The sequence below is a fragment of the Apteryx rowi genome, unplaced genomic scaffold (genome assembly GCF_003343035.1).
Source record: "Apteryx rowi isolate R43461 unplaced genomic scaffold, aptRow1 scaffold_643, whole genome shotgun sequence".
NCBI classification, from domain to species: domain Eukaryota; kingdom Metazoa; phylum Chordata; class Aves; order Apterygiformes; family Apterygidae; genus Apteryx; species Apteryx rowi.
Genome location: NW_020450920.1, coordinates 483160 through 504470, shown reverse-complemented (window position 1 = coordinate 504470; position 21311 = coordinate 483160). Strand labels below are relative to the sequence as shown.

General features: G+C 39.9%; 1 protein-coding gene across 3 annotated transcripts in view; it reads right to left on the bottom strand.

Moving 5' to 3' along the window:
* Positions 1-13881: 13881 nt before the first annotated feature.
* Positions 13882-21311, bottom strand: part of RNGTT (RNA guanylyltransferase and 5'-phosphatase) — a 197543-nt gene continuing 190113 nt past the window's right edge. For all 3 annotated transcript variants that reach the window (XM_026084500.1, XM_026084499.1, XM_026084502.1), the window contains 2 exons: positions 19357-19480; positions 13882-16649 (listed from right to left, as the gene is read on the bottom strand). In XM_026084500.1, the coding sequence (XP_025940285.1) occupies positions 16486-16649; positions 19357-19480 (288 nt within the window). In that variant the 3' untranslated portion in view covers positions 13882-16485. The remainder of the gene's footprint in view (positions 16650-19356; positions 19481-21311) is intronic.

The following is a 21311-nucleotide window of genomic DNA, read 5'->3' as shown; positions in this document are numbered from 1 at the left end:
TAACTCCCTTACCTGACGACACAGCTCGTCAACAGCAGCACACCTCCTGCAGGAGAGCTGGCTGCCAGCCCAGGCCTCCCGGAGAGGCCCCAAGCACTCCCTGCAGCCTGACACCTGTAGAGCCGCATCTACTGTCAGAGGGTCGGTCTGGGTCCAAGCCTCTGACACAGCAASTCCAACAGCCACTGGGGAATGTGCTCTGTGGCGTGTCACAACCATACTTGAAGGAAACGTACACTGCAGGGAACAGAAACAAAGGTACCTTCGTGCGCCCTTCTGCGCAAACTGCTGCGTCTGTTCGCTGCCTCTGTTAGCTGCACTCCACAGCCTGAACAGCCTGAAGTGGTCACGTTATTTTAGAGAAGCTGGGATGATGTCCCCTTCRCTCCAAGGCCAAGAGTAATTGCTGGGTTCCATCCATTAATGCCGTCTGAGCAGCACAGTTCTCCAAATCTCCTGCTCCTTCTGGGAATATTAGTATAATATCAAACTGATACAAAAACTATTATCTCTCCAGGCTATATTCATCCAGTGCTGGGAAACTATCATCTCATGCCTTTGCACTAATTACACTGGCTCCTTATACTACTGAAATAGCCTTTATTAAAAAGATTTAACCAGGTTCAAAACAAACCAGAGATCATTTGGCAGGCCATGAAATCATATAAAATCACTGTCGTAAAAAGGAAGACATTTCTGAGCTGCTGCTTGTGTATTTATTTTTTGCATATGGAATCAGTCATTTTGCATGCTTGATAAAATCAAGGACAATTAAACTACATTGAGCTTTAATTTCTGATGGAGGCACATGTCTACAGCTAAGCATTTCTTCCTGCAATGTCTGGAATTACTAACCAGAAGCACAATCTAAGCTCAAATATCAGACAAGGTAGGAACAAGCGCATTGCTTGTCAGAAAGCAGACGATGATGAAGGTGTTGGAATACCTTGTGTTACTCTCAGAAAAGAAGAGTTCAGACAAGATCTAGATTGCAGTCTAGTGTATACTTAGGATGAGAAGCAGAACAATAAATGTTTCAGGAGCTGGGGAAGGGCAAGACAAGGTCAGACAGAAATGACCCCCGCTAATGAGGAATCCTACCATCCTGTGCAAGAGGGTAGATAAATGAGCCCCACTGAGGGCAGAGTCCTCAGTATTCATGAATGTCAGCACTAGCTGTGCTCTCAGCTTCCCTCATGCTCAGCATCACCTCTCTGAGCTGCACTACTGAAGCTCTGTGAAGAAATAATCCTTTATTTGCAAATACACAACTGCAACAATTATTTTTAATCACAGCCTCAAATCCAACCTCCCTATCTTAAAAAAACTAAAAATATTTTTCTATGTTTCTCTTAATGTCTAGTGTATAGTGTATCTGCCTATTTCAGGTTCTGGTTCTTCTCTGAGTAGCTGGCATTTCCCTGTGAACTCACTGGACAATCAATCCTCCATACAAAGTTTGGAAGTGCAGCAGACATTATTTTCGTTCCCCATTGGCTCTCAGTTTGACTCCAATTCTGAAAGGTCCCCTGCTCCTGCATCTTTGATGGCAGGTCTGGCCTGACTGTTAGCCTTGCATGAAGTGCTGGGTTTGGATGATTTTGATCTTTTGCTTTCCTCCAAAATCCTCAAACGACCTATGAGAAGAACAAAGCTTTCCAGAACACAGAGCTGAGCAGATGGTGTGCAAGGGGATACTTGTTTAGGAAGGGCAGGCTGTGCTAATGACTTTTTCAAAGTCTCACTGTCTAGTTGCCAATAACGTCATTACCAAAAACTGAATCCTGATGCAAGACAGCAAGGGAAGGTGGTTCTAACAATGCAGCACTAGGTTTAGTCGATATACATAAGTTGTAAAGTCATTAAGGCGACACAAACACTAATCAAGCTGAATTTTCTAGAGGTTCTGGTGAGATGAGTCCTACAGTTGAAGGGGGTGAAAGGAGAGTACTTACTTACATTTTCTGGAAAAGCTAAGTCAGTTGAGGCCAATGAGTTTCAGTGAATCATTTAATTAGAGACCACACAGTGTCAGAAAAGGATTTTGATTCCATCCAAACCTTCTCTTATCACAGGAAGCCACAGAGTAAAATATTACACAGCTTAGGGAAAAAAAAAAAAAATAAATCAAACTCTTTATTAAGTCTTCTATTCCTCATTTGTGAAAAATCCATCCAGCTCACTCTCTAAGGCACAATAGCTGGCCTCTCAGCAAGTAGTTATTGAAATCATCCCTATCCAGTGATGGCTGTGTTACAGCAGAGGAGGTGTTAGATGTCTTACTAGAGTTTTGCAAAGCAGCTTACACAGGAAACTGTGGGTCCTAGCATTTGCCCCTCATCTCTAATGAGCACTCACATCTAAAAGAATAAAGTCTCCTCTTATTAGCCATCCCTTTGAAAGAAAAATCAACTCTTAAGATGATTAAGATGCAGCTCAGGTACAGTAAAACTTTCTAATGTGTATTTCAATCTGCCTTTGAAATGCAGCCTGCACAGAGGCATCCAAATGTCCTAGTTTAACCTCTTACATGGTTATCAAATGAAAAGGAAGAACAGTGAGAAATTCAGCGAATCAAAGGCTTTGCAAGAAGGTTCAGGAATATCAAAACAGGCTCTTCTCACATGCAATACTTGTGTGGGAGAACAGGAAGGAGAAAACAGTCCATTTAGATCTTCAGTCAGTTTAGGACTTATTCTTATCAGTTTCTGACAGCTTCTTCTGATATAACAAAATTTGATCTACTTCATAGGTGTGACAGTTATTGCCGGTTCTGTTTACTGACACAGAGTGCCAAGCAAAAAACTTCATTACCCAGAGATCAGCTTCCTGTCTCAATCTGCAATAATGAAGTTACCAACTCAAACTAAATCTCTTGACAGCAGGAATCTTTTTTTTTTTTCTATTAATTATTAATTTTTTTGAAGGAGATGGGAGTGCTATTTGAAAGATTAGCTGCTCAAGCACATCAGAGAACAGAATATAAATAGGATTCACTTGCAAAATGGAGGTACAACCAATCACTTGGAATATGTTGAAAGGGGGTTTTATTATGCCTTGTTTTAAAAAAGTAACAAAACCATGCCAGTGAACTCTATAACCCAAATATCACAGAAATTTGCAACTCAGTGAAGTTTTCAAAAATATTAAATTATACACTATGCACAGATACGGTTGAGAAATTACCCAAAGATTTGTTTAAGAAACATCAAAGCAGCTAAATTCAATCACATTTTGTCTGGGCCAGTATTCTCTTTCATTTTCAGCAAGTTTTGGCAATTAGCAGTGTTACTGGCAAACATTTATTCAGATGAGTTGCTCTGCAACACTCCTAGTTGTAGCATGAGGACTCACTGGATCCCATTTTATACATTATTTTATCTACCCAGCAGCATTTTGGAACAGAGATCTAGATGCTGAGGAAGTTAGCAGCAACAGAAAATGTTAGTATTCATATCCAATAACATGGATGTCATTCCTGCTTATCCACAGAAGTAGAGGAGGATCCAAGCGAAGCTGGACCAGCTGTTCTGGATGCCCCAGGAGGGCCAGCTAATTCCTGTTAGGAACAAGCCATACCTAGAAGTTAGTAGGATGATCTGTTCAACAGGACCCTTCATAAGCACCTTGCTTGTGACAGCCTTCCCTGCTTTGGGTCATCAAAAGCCCAGTCTAAAACGTGTCAGTAGAAGGTCTCACCTTTGCTTCACTGTCTTTTGGATCATCTATTGTATTTGGAGCAACAGAAGTTTTCTCAGTACTGAGCAAAACAGAAGCAAGTGGTCTTTGTGAGCCAACAGGAACTTTGAGTTCCTATTTGGGGAAAGTCAGACATAGAAATGATCTTGGCATCACAGATATGAAGGAATGAGCTTCGTTTCTTTTTTGGCAAATTACAGCATTTTAAATATAAGGCTGAGAATGAAGATATTTTTAGTAAAATCATCCGTAAATACCCCAGGCTCTATGCATGTGTGTGTCCTTCAGTCCTCACGTCCTTGAGAAAATGCAGAAGATTTTGGGTTGTCAGAGAACGTGATCTTGTAGCATGTCACAGGAGCAGGGTTCAGCAGAGAGGAGCTGTAGATCAGCACAGCTATAGCTTTGCCAAGTGGCCTTGGAGACATTACTTACAGTAACTCCTCTGGCCTTTTATCCCTAGCTGTAAAACAGGACAAACACTTAACCATCTTTCAGGAGTCTGATGGAACATAATCCACTGCCAGCATCTGTGAGTTTGCAACCCTATAATGGGAGGTACTCTAGAAGTACAGAATTTTATTTTAGGTATGATTGCTAATTAATGAATTTGTGACACCAATTAAACGTTTCTAAAAGAGCAGTGGCCTGGAGTACTTTGAGCTGTGAGGGACGTTCACAATGAACTTGTACAGATGATATCTTTTAGATTTGATCTGAAATAGCTTCTTCCATTCTCTGTGTGCTGTTGTCCCAGACATTGCACAGTAGCAGTTCATTTACAGTAGAAAGTAACTGTGGTATCCTAGATGATGATTTGTTGACAGGTTAATGGCTGTCACTGAACATAGTGTATATACATTAGCTGTCCTGTTTTAATGAGGAACAGAACTCTTTAACATTCCTCTTCTGCCTTTTTTTCATTTTTAATATGCAATTAAAAAGTGACAAATGCAGCCCTCAAAAGGGGTTGGACTAGATGATCTCTGTGATTCTCCTGAACTATTTAAACAGCATTAGGCGGATTCGATTATTATAACCTGTGCATTAATGACTAGCTAAGTCATCAACATGGCTGGTGACACAAATGAGACCAAGGTGAGATGCTTTTATGGCTGTAGCAGAAGTGTCTTTGCTTTGTAACAAAACGTGTGAGTGTCTGAGCTCAGCAAGTACTATTATTTCAGACAGATGTTTGTTCCACACAACTTGCTAAAACTTCACCTGAAAAACACAAAAGGGCTCTTCCTAGAGGCAAATAGCATATGAAAGAAGCACAAAGCCAAACAAAGCTTGTTCCACAGGGATGTTAGTGCAGCTGTCAGAACAAGAGTCGGAAACCTGTTGTAAATACAGAGTGAAAGTTGTTCAGGTTGAAGGCAACACAGGCTTTTCCATTCTGACTTGCGCCCAGGACATCAGACCTTTGAGGGCTAGCTCTGAACAAAACAGAGAAACCAATTCCATTTTCACTGGGACTCAGCTCAGCCCCATCGCTGGTTTGCTGTCCCGCAGCATAACCCCAGGACCTCCTCCCTCTGAAACACCTTTCAAATGTCACCCTTCAGGATCTGCAGCCAGATACAGCAACACAGTTAAAAAGCAGACTCCACTGACTCCTGAAAGGTTCTGTCTACATCGAAGAAAACACCCTACTATGGTATCTCACCTTGCAGCCAATCCTAAACCAGAACCTAAAGGATCAAAATCTATCTGTCTCTAAAAATATTCGCTCTACTCAGAGGAAAGCAGTGTCGTCTTCCTTATCTACAGCCCTATGTGCATCGTCAACAACAACAAGCCATTATTTACTGGATACATTTCAGCTGGCCCCCAGCCTTTCTGAGCCTTACTCAATAACCTCACGCTTAATGTGCTTCTCTGTAAAGGACCTAAAGAAAATTCCACATTGCTTTAAAAAAGTACACAGTGCCTGTGCTTATCTCTGTGCTGTTACAACAGCATAAGGAAAGTGTATGCACTCTCTGGTACAGCCTACCTTCTCAAGCCTTTGGATTAGCATCACTTGCCACAGCAGTACTCTGGTACCAGTCATGGTCCACAGCAGCAAGCCTAGGCTTCTTGTTTTCAGTCGGTAACATTGGTGCAGGACATCCTGCTAAGCTTGTGCTTGAAAAAATGATTCGCACCTCTTCCCTGTCCTATCATCAAGGCCACTTCTATAAAGTAAGAAAAGACCAGTCTGTGACACACACAATTCAGTTTTCTGAAAGCTATCTTGGTTGTTTCTTACTAAAACTTTTGCTTCCTGTAATTTTATGTCAACATGATCTTCTGTGGTTGATGGTGCTCATTTTCTGCTGAATAACAAGTCCAAACAAAACCTTCCATTATATCTGTTAAACAAAATTGCTGGTTTCTAATTCAGAATGGCTTGGCCAGCCTTCCAATAGCCTAATAGAATGAATGCAATCTTGTGTTGTAAGCCACCTTCATCTGGGATTGTAGCACCGATCACTTGTCTGAATGTCAGAACGAATCTTTCCACTAATCTACTTGCAGCTGGGTGTAGCAGGGAAACGATGTGACATGTCTGATACCATTTCCTTTAACAAACAGAAACTCTTTGGATGTGAATTGAGTTCCATTGTCACTTCAGATCTGTCCAGGAACTTGCAAACAAGAGTCTTAACACTTCCAGTGTCTGCACTAAAGTAATTCACACAGAGTATCACAAGCCATTGAAAGAGCATCTACCAAAGCTGAAAAAATATGATCTATGAACAGCACAGGAAATGTTTTCTGGAGTCTATCTACCAGGAGGTAGCTGACTATTGCTTCTTAAGAGAAAATAGTGCTTGTGGGTAATCTTGACACTGCATTACCATTTCCTTTCTGCAGTCACCGAACACCATTCACCTCATAGACTGCCTGGCCAGCACTTAGTTAACAAATGGTCCCCTCAAGATTTTGGCAGCATAAAGTATCTCAATTTTGCTAGGAAAACCATTTCATGACCACATATTAGGCAATTTTGAATGATAAATTGCATATTTTGTTCAAGTAAGGGAAGCTGGAAACAGCTGTTTATGTGTGTGGCTCTACCTACCCACCCACCGTCACAGTGCTCAGCTCCTTGTGAGCTTTGCCCAGTGGCAGGACATGTCCCTAGCAGGAGGTCCATAGGACATACCAACCATGTTTGTTCCCATTGCAATGTTTCCCGCATCCAATGCCAGGGATGACAAACTTTCCACATTTGCACACTGACTAGTACTGTCAGATTCGGTCAACTGACCCTGAACATGCCCGATGCTATAACTAGGCTAAAAACATTGCTGGTTCCCCTTCCTGGTGCATATGGAACAACCTATAACCAGTTATTTTCTGTAAAGGCAGGCAAAGCCCACTTGACTTCTAACCTCTCCAGAAAGCAGCTATGCTAAAAATGGTGGAAAGAGTCTAAGCTTAGCAAACAGCAGGCAAGCCTCTCAGTGTGACAGTCCATTATCCTGAATCTGCCTGTTCCTACTCCATTGACAGGGAAATGGCACAAGTAAAGGTACATTGCAGGAGGTAACAATCTTTTCAGCTGTCAGTCCATTGATTTTAGCAGAAGAGCTAGTGCACTGGGGAGGGGGTGAAGAACTAACGCCAGTTTGCCCAGGGAATGAAGCCCTGCTGCTTTGGGAGGGAGGAATCTGTAGTAAGATGACTTTTTGAGAAATGAGCATAATTGTGAGACATTTTGTAGTCGTGATGCCTCGAGGATAGATTTGCATTTGCATATCACGCAATAACCAGATAACCAGTCCCTTGTGCATCATTTAAACTCTCTCCGTACAGGCAACGCTCTGTCAGTTTTTGTAACCCAGTTGCCTATACAGGAACTGTTCTGTTTTGCCATCTGAAACTATGCATGAAGGCAGAAATGTTCTGCACTCACAACCAGCTTTAGGGAATSGGCAATTTTGTCAAATCTCAATGAACTCAGAAAATATTTTGTCTGCCAATTTGACAGGAGCAGCTACGTAACACAGTATAGCTTGTGTTTCATACTTAGTAAGAGGTGTTCTTTTTTCCTCTTTGCAACTATCATTAGCAAATGTTCCAGACTTTTGATATCAGGCACACAGTCCTCAGCACAGATACAGGCATACATGCTAAACCCTTTTCTCCTTCAACGTGGCAAAGAGTCCCAGTGTTGTAGGCTGCTGTTTTTTCACTCCATTTCTGGAAGTCTCACTATTACTCCCTGTTCTGCAACTCTGCACCAGGATGGCCACCTCTTAATGTGTCTGTCTGTAATTTTCTGTAAAGCATCAGGAAGCCTCAGTGGCACAGCCGGACCCCAAAGGAACACTTATTGTACAGAAATACACAAAGCTTCATGACATGTATATTTACTCTTGTGCCAGGGGTTGGTGGCTCCTGTAAATTGGAGGGATATAGAAGTTACATGAGTTATTAACTACACAACTACAGCTAATAGTGACTTCCTTTTTCTTCAGACCCTTGTGGCTGGCGCATTTGTTACTGACAGACTGCAGGCCCCTTTCCATTAGTGGGGATGGCTCAGTCCTGCTCTTTGCCCCTTGCTAGAGCTCAGTCAGCCTCCCCTGCTGCCCTGGGAGTGACCTGCCTCCCTTGTGGATAAAGGGGAGATGAGCAGGAGAGAGCAAAGAGGAAGTCCTACCACCCCATCAGACCAAAGTATCCCTTTCAAACACCTACATCTTTCTTCTGAAAAGCCCTGAGCCCTGATCTGTGGGAGCCAAAAGTATAACAAAGCTGGGTGCTCCAAAAGCTGTGCAGTGGGCAAACACACACAAGTCCACCAGCTTCCAAATGTCTCTGCTCCCCTCCAGGGAGCAATCTTCTTGCAAGGTTGTGCTGGAAACCACCAAGCTTATGGGGTGGAGATGGCTGCTCTACAGCTGTGGGGAAAGCCATATCCAGGCTCTCCAGCCCTCACACTGCCCTGATTTCACTATGGCCCTCAGCTTGATAACATGATTAAACTGGAAGTTTCTCAGGAAAGGGGACATGGTGAGCCCTACCTACCTGTGTGCAGCTATAACGCTGCATGAACAGCAGTGCACTCACTTCTCCCTCCTCCCCATCAGGGCCAAAGCTTTTGGGAACATGGGGTAATACCCTCCGTGCAGAGCCAGGGGTAAAACACTATCCTAGGATCTGCGGGAAGAAGGAATGGTCAAGAACAGTTTCAAGACTTTTTTTTTTACTTTTTCTGCTATTAATGCTGGGGGGATTGGGCTGGATAAATAACTTTTTCCAGAGATCTAAAGGTCCATTCCAGATATTTGAAGAAAGCAGGATGCACCATCACCCTTTTTGCCTGTACTCACACACTCCTCCCCCTGTGCCCCGGACTCCAGCGGTCTGGAAGTCCCCGTCCCCATTTAACTACATGCACTTTTGAAAAATTACTTAACTATGACACTAGAACTAAAGGACAGCACGTTATTCTCCTTGACGTTTGTCAGAGAAAGAGAAAAGTCAGCCAAAAGCCAAACTATCTGGCACAGGCTCCGCTCAGTTTCAGGGAAAAAACACACAGCTTTGATGCAAGCAACAAATGGTCAAAGTGCAAGGCCAAACACAACTGCTTCAAATTTCAGTATTTGTCTGCCACAGATTATTTTTGCAGAACACCAGCGGGCCACTCACTCAGATGGATAAGTATTAGCTGCCAGCAGAATTATCATTGATTTCATAGGACTGATTTTTCAGCACCACAGTAACATACCAAATCTTTTCTTTTAAAAGAACAAACGGACATAGCAGGAGAAAGTAAATTATTCCAAGAGTCCATTGCTTTAAAGACCAGAAAACCTTTCAGAAATGTGAGTTTTCCACTGCCTCATGGAGAGAAGAGGCTGCTTTTTTTTTGCTGTTTAGTGCTTTCTTAGCAATTATTTTATGTATCTCAAACCTTCATATTGTTGAACCAACATTCTTCATTAAAAAAATCTTGCATAAGATTGTAAACTAAACCAAAAGAGAAGATTAGCAGTACTTAAATACACACTGAAATAGCATTGTCTGCCAAACAAATTGACAGAGGGAATTCAGACAAGGATTTTTTTTAATTCTTATCTTGCCTCATTACAAGTCAGAGTTTTGTTTACCCTGGAAATAAACTTTTTTCTCGTTTTCCATTCTACTGCCCCTCTCAGAATCTGTCCCCTTGTCACAGTGCTGCCAGGGCTCTCACCGTCCACATGAACAGAGATAGCACGTAGCAGCGTTTGTGTCCAGTTTCTGTAGCTTCTCACTCTGGAGTTTGTCAGGATGGTGCTTGGCAGGGGCAGCTGCCTGTAATTCATTTTATGCCTCCCTAGTCCTGGGGCCAGCTCAGTTCCTCAGCTTAAATCAGCATTTACACTGGCAAAAGCTGTGTATTTTTATTGGCAGGATATGAGGCCAAAGGGAAGTGGAGCATGTAATGGCCCTGCTCTACTAGGAGCCCTATTCACCCTGCCCATGTAGCTTGCTGACAGTTGGTGGTGGGAAGGCCAAGCACATACCCTGCTGTTGGAAGAGTAAAACCCGTAACTGTGAGCTCTCTTTGGTGCTCCAACATTGCACAAACCTTTATATAGCACTGATTTGCCTAATATGTTCAAAGGCATCCCCATGTCACTGCGCTGCAGGGGTGTGCCTCATATACCTGCTATTCTCAGTTATCTGGCCCTCACAAAATCCACTGGCAAGTGTATAATTGCACCCCAGAGATTTCAGAGTTCAAGAGTAGAGTAACTCTTGAGAAAGGGGAAATGGCTTACTTGTTCCTCTGCTCTTTCAGCACCTCATCCCATACAGTTTGGCTCTTGGTCCTACCTAATTCCTACTGGCCCCTTGAGAGGCAGCTCATTTCAGGCTTCCAGCTGAAGGGTAGGTACTTGCTCCTCATCCCAGACCCCGTTGCCTTCACCTGTTCCCCCCCAAGCCCCCAAGTCACCTCTTTGCATTTAAAAAGCAAGGCCTTTTCAGTGTCACTAAGGTCTGCTCTCCCCTGTCCCCCATTGTGACAGCTGCCTCCCAATCTTGYCCCCTCTTCACCTCCCTCCCTCTGTAGCACATGAGATGATACTAGTTTTTGCTGTCTTTCATGCCCTTTCTCCCACTAGACCACCCCTGTAACGTCAGTAGTGAAATTCCCTGTACTTTTGCCTGTCCTTGAGTTGCTCTCATTACAGCATTTACACTGCTGATTCTCAGGCCATGGAAACATTCAGCATCTCCTCCCAAACCTGCTTCAGTCTTCCATGGAAGTCTGTACTCTTCTTCTTCAACACTACTGTCTTTCCTGTTGAACAATCCTACCATTCTGAATTCAGTTTTTGCCCTTTGGATTAAAATTTCCCATCCTTTGATGACCAAATTAGTTCAGAGATTCTTTGAAGTGTGTTTTGGTAATAACAAAAATCTCTTCCTCCAATGTTACATACTTAGTGTTTATACAGACCTATTTCATATGATAACCTTATCGCCTCCTCACATGAGAGAAAGTTCTGTGTAGAAGAGTTAATCAAAATTTAATTTTCTCAAAGTATCATAGCTGAATGCTCCTGAACCCAATTTGTGTGCTTTCTTCTAATCCAACAGACAGAAAAATACTAAGGGAGGGGAAGGAGGAAAGAAAAGGACATGAACAGTATTTCTGATTAAATAAATTCCTATCATGGGAGTTGATATGATTATAATTTGATTTTATTAAAAACTCTTTATTATTTTTTACATCCAGTGTTTTCCAGATGAACTACAAATGGGTTGCATTTAGGGTTTATTTTGTTTTTTGCCACACTGGAAAAAAGATTACTTCCTGTAATCCAATTTGTTGAGTATCTTCCACATTGTCACACTTATGGATGCACCAACATCACTGGAAGGTTCTTGGAGTACTGCTTATTAGAAGGTGCTCATACACTCCCCTAGTGCTCATGACTACTGACTGAAATAAAGCAGGTTAAAAAGAGTCCCTGACTGAGGGGAAAAGTGTTTTGTAAATGTCTCAACAGACCTCCAACTTCAGCCTCATCTGGAACGTGTTTTCAGCACGTTGGGAAGGTTCGCATAATCTCACCAGGGAAACAAGTTAACCTATATTCTCACTGTAAACATTAACTAATCTATCCACATGTCAATGCAAAGACAGTAGGACTTATCTTTGTTTATACATGAAATAGGGAGACGAGGGTCATGAGGGAGAGAATGAGGAAAGACTCCTTGCTCATATGATGAATACTGTCACATCTGATAGATTCTGCTTTGATTTCCCTGCGTGAGCATTACATGTAGGGACATTACTGCCATATTCACCAAACTTTTAATCTGAAAGGCTGGCATCATAGGGGGAAGAGCATATAGGGTTAGGGTGGAGCATTGTCCTCGTGGAACATGAATGGATGGTCAGCCATGGGTTTCACTCAGTCTCACATCTGATGACAGGACAACTTGAAAAGCAGCTAGGCAGGTGTAACAGAGGAACACAAGCTTGAAGCACTATGCTATATGCACAAATTGTAGAAATTTGACGATGGAATCAGATATAGGTGAAAGCTAAACTCTGTAAAAGCAGTGATTCCTGGAACATGTAGCAGTCCCAAGACAAGGTGAAAGCAGACATTGTGCCATCATGCAGAACGACTGGAGTAATCCAGGTATCTAAGGCATTTCAGTCTAACATCCATCTTGTGGAAGTTAGAATTGCCTGGGTTTAGGATTTGATTAAAGAGGTCCAGAGGAAAATAATACAATTTWTGAAAAATAAATAGCTCTTGACCAACTAATTCATCCTTTTAATGAATTATAAATTTCATTGATCGATGCAATAATTTTGATGCAATAAAATATACCCTCAATAAAATATTTAACACTGCTCACAAAATCTCAGTAACACGGAATAATACAAAATGATACTCTATAGGGGTTAAAAAAAGAATTGATATAGGAGACAGACAAATGTCTGCAGGAGGAACAAATTAGACTTCTGCTCTCACTCTTGCCACTGCTTTGTGAATACTCTTAGGTCATAATATGCAATTACGCATTATGCAAATATAAAGTTACACCACTGGGGCACAAAACCAATGAGCTGCTACACTGAGGAGCAGTGATTCTGAAGGACTCCTCTGGAGAACAATCAACTGAACTGAACCACTCAGTACAACGTGGTGGTCAGGTGGGCTAATCTGCTACCTTCATGCATACAGGGTGAAGCAATGAATAGGAAGTTAAAGAAGCTATTGTACCTCCTCATGCATGCTGAAATACCAAATCTGGTTTGGTATTCACACCCAAACACTGAAAAACTGGAAATGGTTGAGAGAAGCATCACAAGAATGCTTTAGTGGACACATGCCCCATTGCAAAGCACATTAGGGGCCTGAACTTTCAGGTTACCAAACAAGCTGCAACATGATTTGTTTCTAGACTAAAAACACTTATATAGAAGATAGAAATTTTTCAACATAACTTTCCTCTAGTAGAGCAAGGTATATCAAAAACAATGGCTAGAAATGGAATCCGAAAGCCTTCATACCAGAAATCAGACACAATTACCCCACATTAGAAGAACATACTAGCAGTTGAGGCAGGATTTTAATCTGAAGGAAATTTTTAAAAATCAAGATGGGATTTTTAACTCCTGAAAGATGCACTCTAGACAGAGCCAGAATTTGAAATAAAACACTCACCTCTTAAGTCCAGGACTTGATCCAAGTAGGTGTTTACATCGTATATGTGTACGTACTCGTACACTTGTAAAGCCACCATCTTTAGGGTTGTGCTAGATGATAAACAGGCAGTGAAGACCTCTGAAGCTGCCTCGTCCACAACTTTCTGATACAACTGCAGTTTAAGCTAACCCTGAATAAATAAACTATACRTATTAGGCTGTCATAAAATACACACTTTTTCGTTTCTTTCTGGTTCTAGTGGCAGGAAGAGCAAATTGTGCTTTAAAAATGGCAGAATGGATCATGACTAAAAAAGACATTATTTACTGGCTTGGGGGTGCTGGGGGCTCCTATCTTAGAGAAAAACCACTGGCTTCTGAAAACTGTTGAAAATTTTCTTGGAGGACTGAATAGTAACAGCAACATAGTACTCTGCTGCTTGCATTGTTACCAGGAAAGCACAGGCATTGAAAGCAAACAGGTCCTTAGCAGAAGTATTTTAAACCATTGACTTTATTAAAATACTTAATACACAGTTTGTAGAGAAATGTACTTACATTTTCTGGAAACTCCATTGAAACCAAATTTTAACTATATACTTAACAAATGACAAAATAGTGGATGGATTCATGGCTGTACACCAAAGAGTAGACAAGTTAGGGTTTTATTATTATTATTATTATTTTCCTGGCACAGTCTCTTCTTTGCTTCCTAGCTTCAATCTCCGAGTATCTAGTAGCAGAAGAAGGGAGTTTAAATTTCTCACAGCATTAGAACCCGCCTGGTGAAACTCCATTTGTTTTCATCAGATTCTTCATTCTACCCTTCCCCAGGTGCTTCCTTTTCCAGAAAGCACAGGTGATTGACCTCGCTAAAAAGCTACCAGGTTGTAGTGCAAGAAGAGTTCTACAGTCAAATGTGAACATGGAGCTCTAAACTAGTTCTCAGTGTCATTACTCTTTCCAAATATTCATTTCAAGCTGAACATGGAAAAAAGACACTGTCAAAATACAAGAAGGGCCACAACGCATTCATGAACTTGGTGGAACACACATGGAAGACAGCCTGTAGTGCTGCTGCTCTAAAGTAAAAGGTAAATCAGAAACTAAGTCTTGTTGAGATACAAGATGCAAGGGCTCAGAAGGAGACAAAAGGAGATGATCTGGATACATCCCTAGAATAATGAAATGTCCTAACTCGTTTAAAATGTTGTAATCATCATAGACATTGCAATTACCCTAGACGATGAAGATCACTGGCAAAAAAAGTTATGACAATGTCAATGACATGAGTATAATCTAGGGGAAAATACTTATACTAAGTGAAGAAATAACTGTGTGTTTCAATGCAAGATGCACAGAGGTTGCATAGGTTTTCACATCAAATTCATAAGGCTCTTTTTTAGAAGATAATTTTGCAACCTTGCATAGGTGATATTGTATCTTTTCTATAGATAATACACAGAAAGTATGTACAGTTTGCTGAACACATTTTTTCCCCTCGCTTTTTTTTACCACAGTATAAAAAGTAACTTATTTAACTTCTTCGGTTCTCTAAAACACATACAGAATATCCCAGAAAAAGACACTAGGAATGCCATCTAAATGATACCATGTGTATTTATACAACAGGTTGAAACAACTGGAGAAGCCACTACAGAGCAGTTTAGTTCCCATAGGAAAAAAAATACTGCAGGAATTCATTTTGTTTACAAACATTAAAATTCATTTAAATAGAAATATATTTTAGTTATTATTCCAAATTATTGATGTTGACTAATCAGATCCCTGAATGGGTGGATGGCTCTTACTTACACATCAGGTAAACTATATAAACAGCCAAACAGATCCCTGCTTGTGAGAAGTACAGTAAACTTTAAAATCTGCATTAGTTTGGCTTCTAATTAATCCCAGCTCAGAGCAGCTCCACCATTAGACAACCAGAGTGCAGCCTCTCAAAATTAATGTTATGAACAACCGTCAGCGCACTGCAGCAAGAGCCATCAGGGTATCTGCTTCTTCATTTGGTATGAGAGAAAGTCAGTTAGTAGATTAGGATGCTATCATAGGAGAGCCTACCCCACCTCTGAAAAGGAGCATCCTGTTCCCCGGGATGCTAACTCACCTCCAGAAATGCTTTATCTTTGTCCTGCAATTATCTTAAACAGGAGACTTTCCTTGGGACATGGCTCTTTTCCACTGAAATTACTTTCTCCTTTACACAGGAGTTGTCCGGCATTTCTTTCGCCATTTTGTGCCTGGATCTAAGACATCGCTATTAGTACTGTTTATTACTCTTGCATATCACAGTGAAGAGTACTTTTTAATAATATTTACAATGGTATCACTGTGGAGAAGTAAGCCCTGTACTAGAAACTGTCTCATAACAGAGACCTCAACACTAAGGATTTGGTGTGTATTCCTTACCTACAGAAAAACTTAAAAGGCAAAGCTAAAATCAGCCCACTATACATTTGGTGTGTTAGGTTCAAACAGGGGGGAAAAAAAACAGACACACACAGAGCACATTTCCCTTCAAAAGGATGGTGCCATTTACAAGAAGAATTCACTTTTTTTAATATTTCAACAACAAAAACTCAACTAATTTTAAAATTAGTGAAATCTAAGAAAGCTTTTTTTTTAAGCAACACTACACAAACAACATTGCTGTTTGCTGTTAAACACAAGTCTCAGAAATGCAGGGAAACTATGATAAATTATACTATGGATGACAAATCCCAACCAGTTGAATAACAATAATAAAAAAACACTTTTTTTTTTTAAACACAGCTTCTAAAAAGTACAGCATTCCGATGTTTTCTCAGTTCCAGATTGCTGACATTATAAATTAAAGGTGAAAAGATATCCGTATATAAACAAGGCAGCTTTCCATTGATTCCACTGTACTGTTCTTGTCTAAACCTTTGGAAATTTCATCTTCAGATACCACAACATACGGCTGAATTCTTCAGTTACAAAAGAATGTTCATTCATGATGTGGAATTTGAAAAAAAACACACCTAAGTATTTACAGCAATTCAGATTTTTTTTTCCCTCCAGTCCTCACACTTTCATTTCACCTCTGCACAGCTGTAAACATGCCATCCGCTGAGATCAAAGCCTTACGTTATGGTACGCGGCCTCTTGGGTGGCGGGGGCGGCATGAGTTCGGTGTCGGGATCGAGGTGGTGCTTCCGTGTCTGTCCTTGAGAAGCTGCCGTACACCTATCAATGAACTCAAACAGCATCTCCTTTGTGACTGGATTTTGGATACTGTTACATACAGCTGGGAACAAAGAGCATATTCTGAAGTTACTAAACCAATCTGCTGCAGTCAGTGCTTGAATAATTTGACCCCCTCTTTGCAAAATAAATAAAATTTATTTGGCATAAATATTGAGCCTTAAACATGTATTTTTGCAAGATTATTGTGTCAGGAGTCAAGTGTCTCTGCTTTGCCCCAGAGGGCTGTGAAGCACAGAGAGCAAAGCACTGTTGCCACAACAAGCATCTATCTCATGCTGAATTACTCTTTGTAAAACAAACTACAAAAAGAAGCATATAAAAGTATGTGTGTGCATGKGTGTGTCTGTGTACATATATGTGTATATAGGCTTCACACAGTAACTATAAAAAATGCCAAGAACTGACATTCGATCAAGGCAAGTGACAGCAACAAAGGTCTCGTGAAATTGGCTTTACAATGCTAACCGGATCATAATAGATTAAACAAAACTGGCTAAAATTGAAAAACTTGGAATTAAAGTCACTGTTTTCCCCCTACTAAGTACTACAAATACTATAAAACCACAATGTGCAGTACTTATTTTATTACCCACATATCTTCATGTAGCAGAAAGAAAATAGAACATATATAAAATGTTTATGCTTGTAAAAAGGTTCAATTCACTTTAAATAAATGGATTTTTTTAATACTTTTCCTATGCAACTTTAATTTCCTTAGTTAATCATGAGACTTAGGGAGAAGGAAAAAAAAATCCCCAAAGAGCAAGAAATTAAGTAGGAGTCCTATGACTATCCTGAAAAAAAGTATAAATATCATTAAAAGATAGTGCATTGCACAAAAAATATGGCCACGGTATGTATGCAATTTCATGCAAAACAATCTATTGACCTCCTACATTTCTGAACAAAATTAAAACTCCCTACGATTGCCTTGAAATATAGCACTGTTACGAGTAACAATCAACTTACAATTTTCTGACCTTTAGAAACACTCCTTTGCTGCAGAACCATTCACAGCATTAATTTACAATTAATAAAACATCTTCCTAGCATTATTTTTTGATTATCATATTTATTTTTGGTGAAAACATGCTTTAAAAGTTCTACTATTTGTAACTTCAGCAGTTAAAAAGCATTTTGATTCTAAGTAGTTTGGGGAAAAACTTTTTTCAGTTTGAAAGGGATCATAATTCAAAAGCAAGATGGAGACAGACATTTATTTTGTTGCTTTTCAACCATGGGGGAAAAAATAATAGTATTTTTCACCATAAGATAGTGAACAGAGGCGAGAAAGGATATAGAGAAAGGAACAATAGAAGTCCCAAACGGGAAAATGGAACTTTTGGAGATTTCAGAAATAGTCGAAAATGAAAAATGAGAGCCAAAAGAAAACTTTCTGTTCTGAAATTTCCCCATGGAAAATTTAAAATGTTTCTTATAAAATATTTCTTCCTGGGGCATTTTGTTTAGGAAGTTGGTGATGTTTTGGTGGGGAAAAGAACAAGAATAATATTTCAACTGCTCTAGAAAAGGAAAAAAAGGGCAGTTGCATATGCCCTTGAAAAAAAAGGAAAGGAAAGAAGAAGGAATATGGCACTACTCAGAAGAGAAAATTCCAAGGAAAAATAACTGTTGAAGCAATAAGGTGAAGAGAAATTTAGGTCCTGGTGGCAAAAAGAAGTCATTGTACTTCTATGAGTTTTGTGGCCCATTCCTCTTCCCCAGACAGGACAGTTCAGCAAGGATTTCAGCTACAATCTGAGCTGGTGCCCTAATTGTGCCAACAAATTTATTGTCACCCGACCAAATGACTGTATTTTATTTTTTCAAGAAAAACTGCTTACTGCTCAGGCAGAAATGAAAGTGGTAGAATGGTTTACAGAAAATCCTACATGTTATATATGTATGTTCTAGTAAATAGCATGGTCTTAAATATGACTAAACTTCATTTTGGCACTAAACAAAAGTCAATATCAACATGACTATTGTCGAACATACTATTCAGCCTTGCCCACTATCATTCAAGTTCTTAAATTCCAACCTGAAAGTAAACAACAGTGTTTTATTTACAGAACTTGAACAAATGATTTTCTGTATGAGAACATAAAAGTATCACAGTTATATAGGGATATGCCCACATCCTTCATTTCTTTCTCTCTTCTTTGCTGGAAATACTATTTTAGGACCTGAGATGACATTTTTTTCCTATTAATTTTCTATCCCATCTGACAAATAATGCTTTTGGTGTTTTGAACAGAGGTGAAATCATCATAGATTTTTTGTTCAACTCGTAGTGTGCCAGTTTGCATTATATCAGTACAAGCCAACACAGCGCTAGGAATAGAGGTTTGTTAGTTAACTACTATTGCAGGGCTATTGCAAATAAAAATGGTCTTGGATCTCATTTAAAAGGCATATCCTACCATTTAAAAATCTGTCTGAATGAGTGTTTGCAGTTCTGCAAAGACATAGGCACTTGTTTCTCTATTATCTTTGAAATACTGCCTCTAAGTTTTTGTTTAACTGGCTTCATTAAACAATCTGGTTGAAGCCAAAGGACTCATGGTATATAAACTCTAAACATGACACAAGCCTTTGCAAGGTGAGGACCTACTATTGTAAGTTATATACATTAGGACTCAAAATAGGTATGAGAATGCAGAGTACCTTTCCTCCTTAAGCTAGAACAGAGTTAAGAAATTAAACTTGGAACCTAAAAAACTTTTAAAGCAAATTATTCTACTCACCCATGGCAGTGCTGTACGCATTTGGAAAGCTCTTGTCTATTCTTTGTCTCATGAAGACCCAACTGTTGTTTTCAAACTTGCACTCTATAATTTTATTGTCATACTGTTTCAGTTCTTTTGTCACCTGTTTAAAAAAAATAGTTTGGGATAAACATATTTTATTTCATGTTTCTTCTTTCTTTTTGTGATAAATAATAGAAGATCAGAAGCTGCTCTGTATTTCTCAGTAACATGCCTCCATCCTACACAAAAAACTGCACAGACTACATCTCCATTATACATATGCTCAGCTACTCAACATTTTAAAAATACTTTTCGAATTTGCTGTTAATATAGAGCAATTATATTATGCTAAAACATCAGCAGCTCTAGTAGAGGGGAAAAAAAGTCACTTCTGGCCCAAATGCAAATGGGTTTCCATGGGAATAAACTGCTTCCAGTGTAAGTGCTACTGCCAGCCTAAGTGCACGAAACGTATTATCCATGTTTCATCAACCTTCTTTGTTGAAGGTCTCAAAGCCAAATGTCAGATTTCAGTACCAGAAAGAGCTTAGGGAAAATCATTCCACTCCTTATATTATTACAGATTTTCCTTTTTTCTTCATTTTTCTTTAAAATATAAAATCATAACTCCAGAATAATATGGGATTTCAGATCACATACGTTCAAATATCCTTCAGGCCTCATTGCACTGATTCATAGATCTGTCAGCCGCCAATATCCTGAGTTCTTTGTCTTTCTATTTGGCAACATGGGGTGTTTTGGAAATGTAGTTTGTATGCTCTGGACTTCCTAGCTGTTTTGGCTACTTCATCCTATGCATCCTAATCTATGACACAATGCAAAATATTCAAGTAACCATGGTAACTTGAGATCCTTATCTAATGCTTTAACAATTTTACCCATACACTTTATTTTGTTCCAAAGAGCCTCTTCATAAGTATAAACCTGTATTTAACTGCTAGTTGGGGTTAACTCTGTTATAGCTCACCAGTCAAAAGCTATACAAGGTAACATAACGTTTCAGATCCTATGGATAAGTGCTCTTATACAAGAGATTGGTTATTTCAGTTCATTAGCATAATTTTTCATCTCTGTTGTCTACTTACTCATGAGTAGTGACATGTGAATTTACCACTGTCAAAGGGATACAGATTTGAAAAAGGCCATGACGGTCTACAGACAACTTAATAGCACATACACTGAAAAAGCCCAAGAACCTGCTTTGCATTAATTTCCAGATAAAGGCAATTAATTAAGGAAACTGGGCCCTGAACAAGGACTCACGGTCCCCCTCCACTGCATGGAACAGGTCTTATCCTTAAACTGATAAGCAGAATCATAACATTTTGCTTGGTATTTACTCTGAATACTGCTGCTCATTCCAGGGAGCCCTGGGATTTTACTTGTCAAGTGAAAATGACACTGTGAGACAATTTTGTTAAACCTGCTTATGACTGAGGCCTGCTACAGCATAAGGCTGACACACAGAGTCAGCAGTACGATTCCGTCTCCCGCATTATTTTTTCATCCATTCCCTCACCCGCAAAAAGCTTTTCTCTAAAATCATTTAACCTCTTCAACAAAGTTTGTGTCTGCTGACAATCACCAGGATGGAAATAACCAATTACCCATATTATCAGTCTTTTCCTTTTTAGCACTTTCTGCACAGCACATTGGTTCTTTACATACCTGTTGAAAAGCTATATACAGTCCAGATGTTTGACTGACACATGCAGTGGACATATTTATGTTTCATTAGTGTATTCAGGAAAACACAACATCCTTTTCTAACCCCCTATGGATATATAAACAGAGGAAGCAACTTTTGCCTGTGCAGTGATTTGGGAAGGTATATTACTTTGAAAACAGCTGCACAGTGGAATTGGCGGCAGTGTGGAGGGTACAACTCTGTGTCTGTCTTTCTGCCAAAGCAGAAAAATGCTGGAAAGACC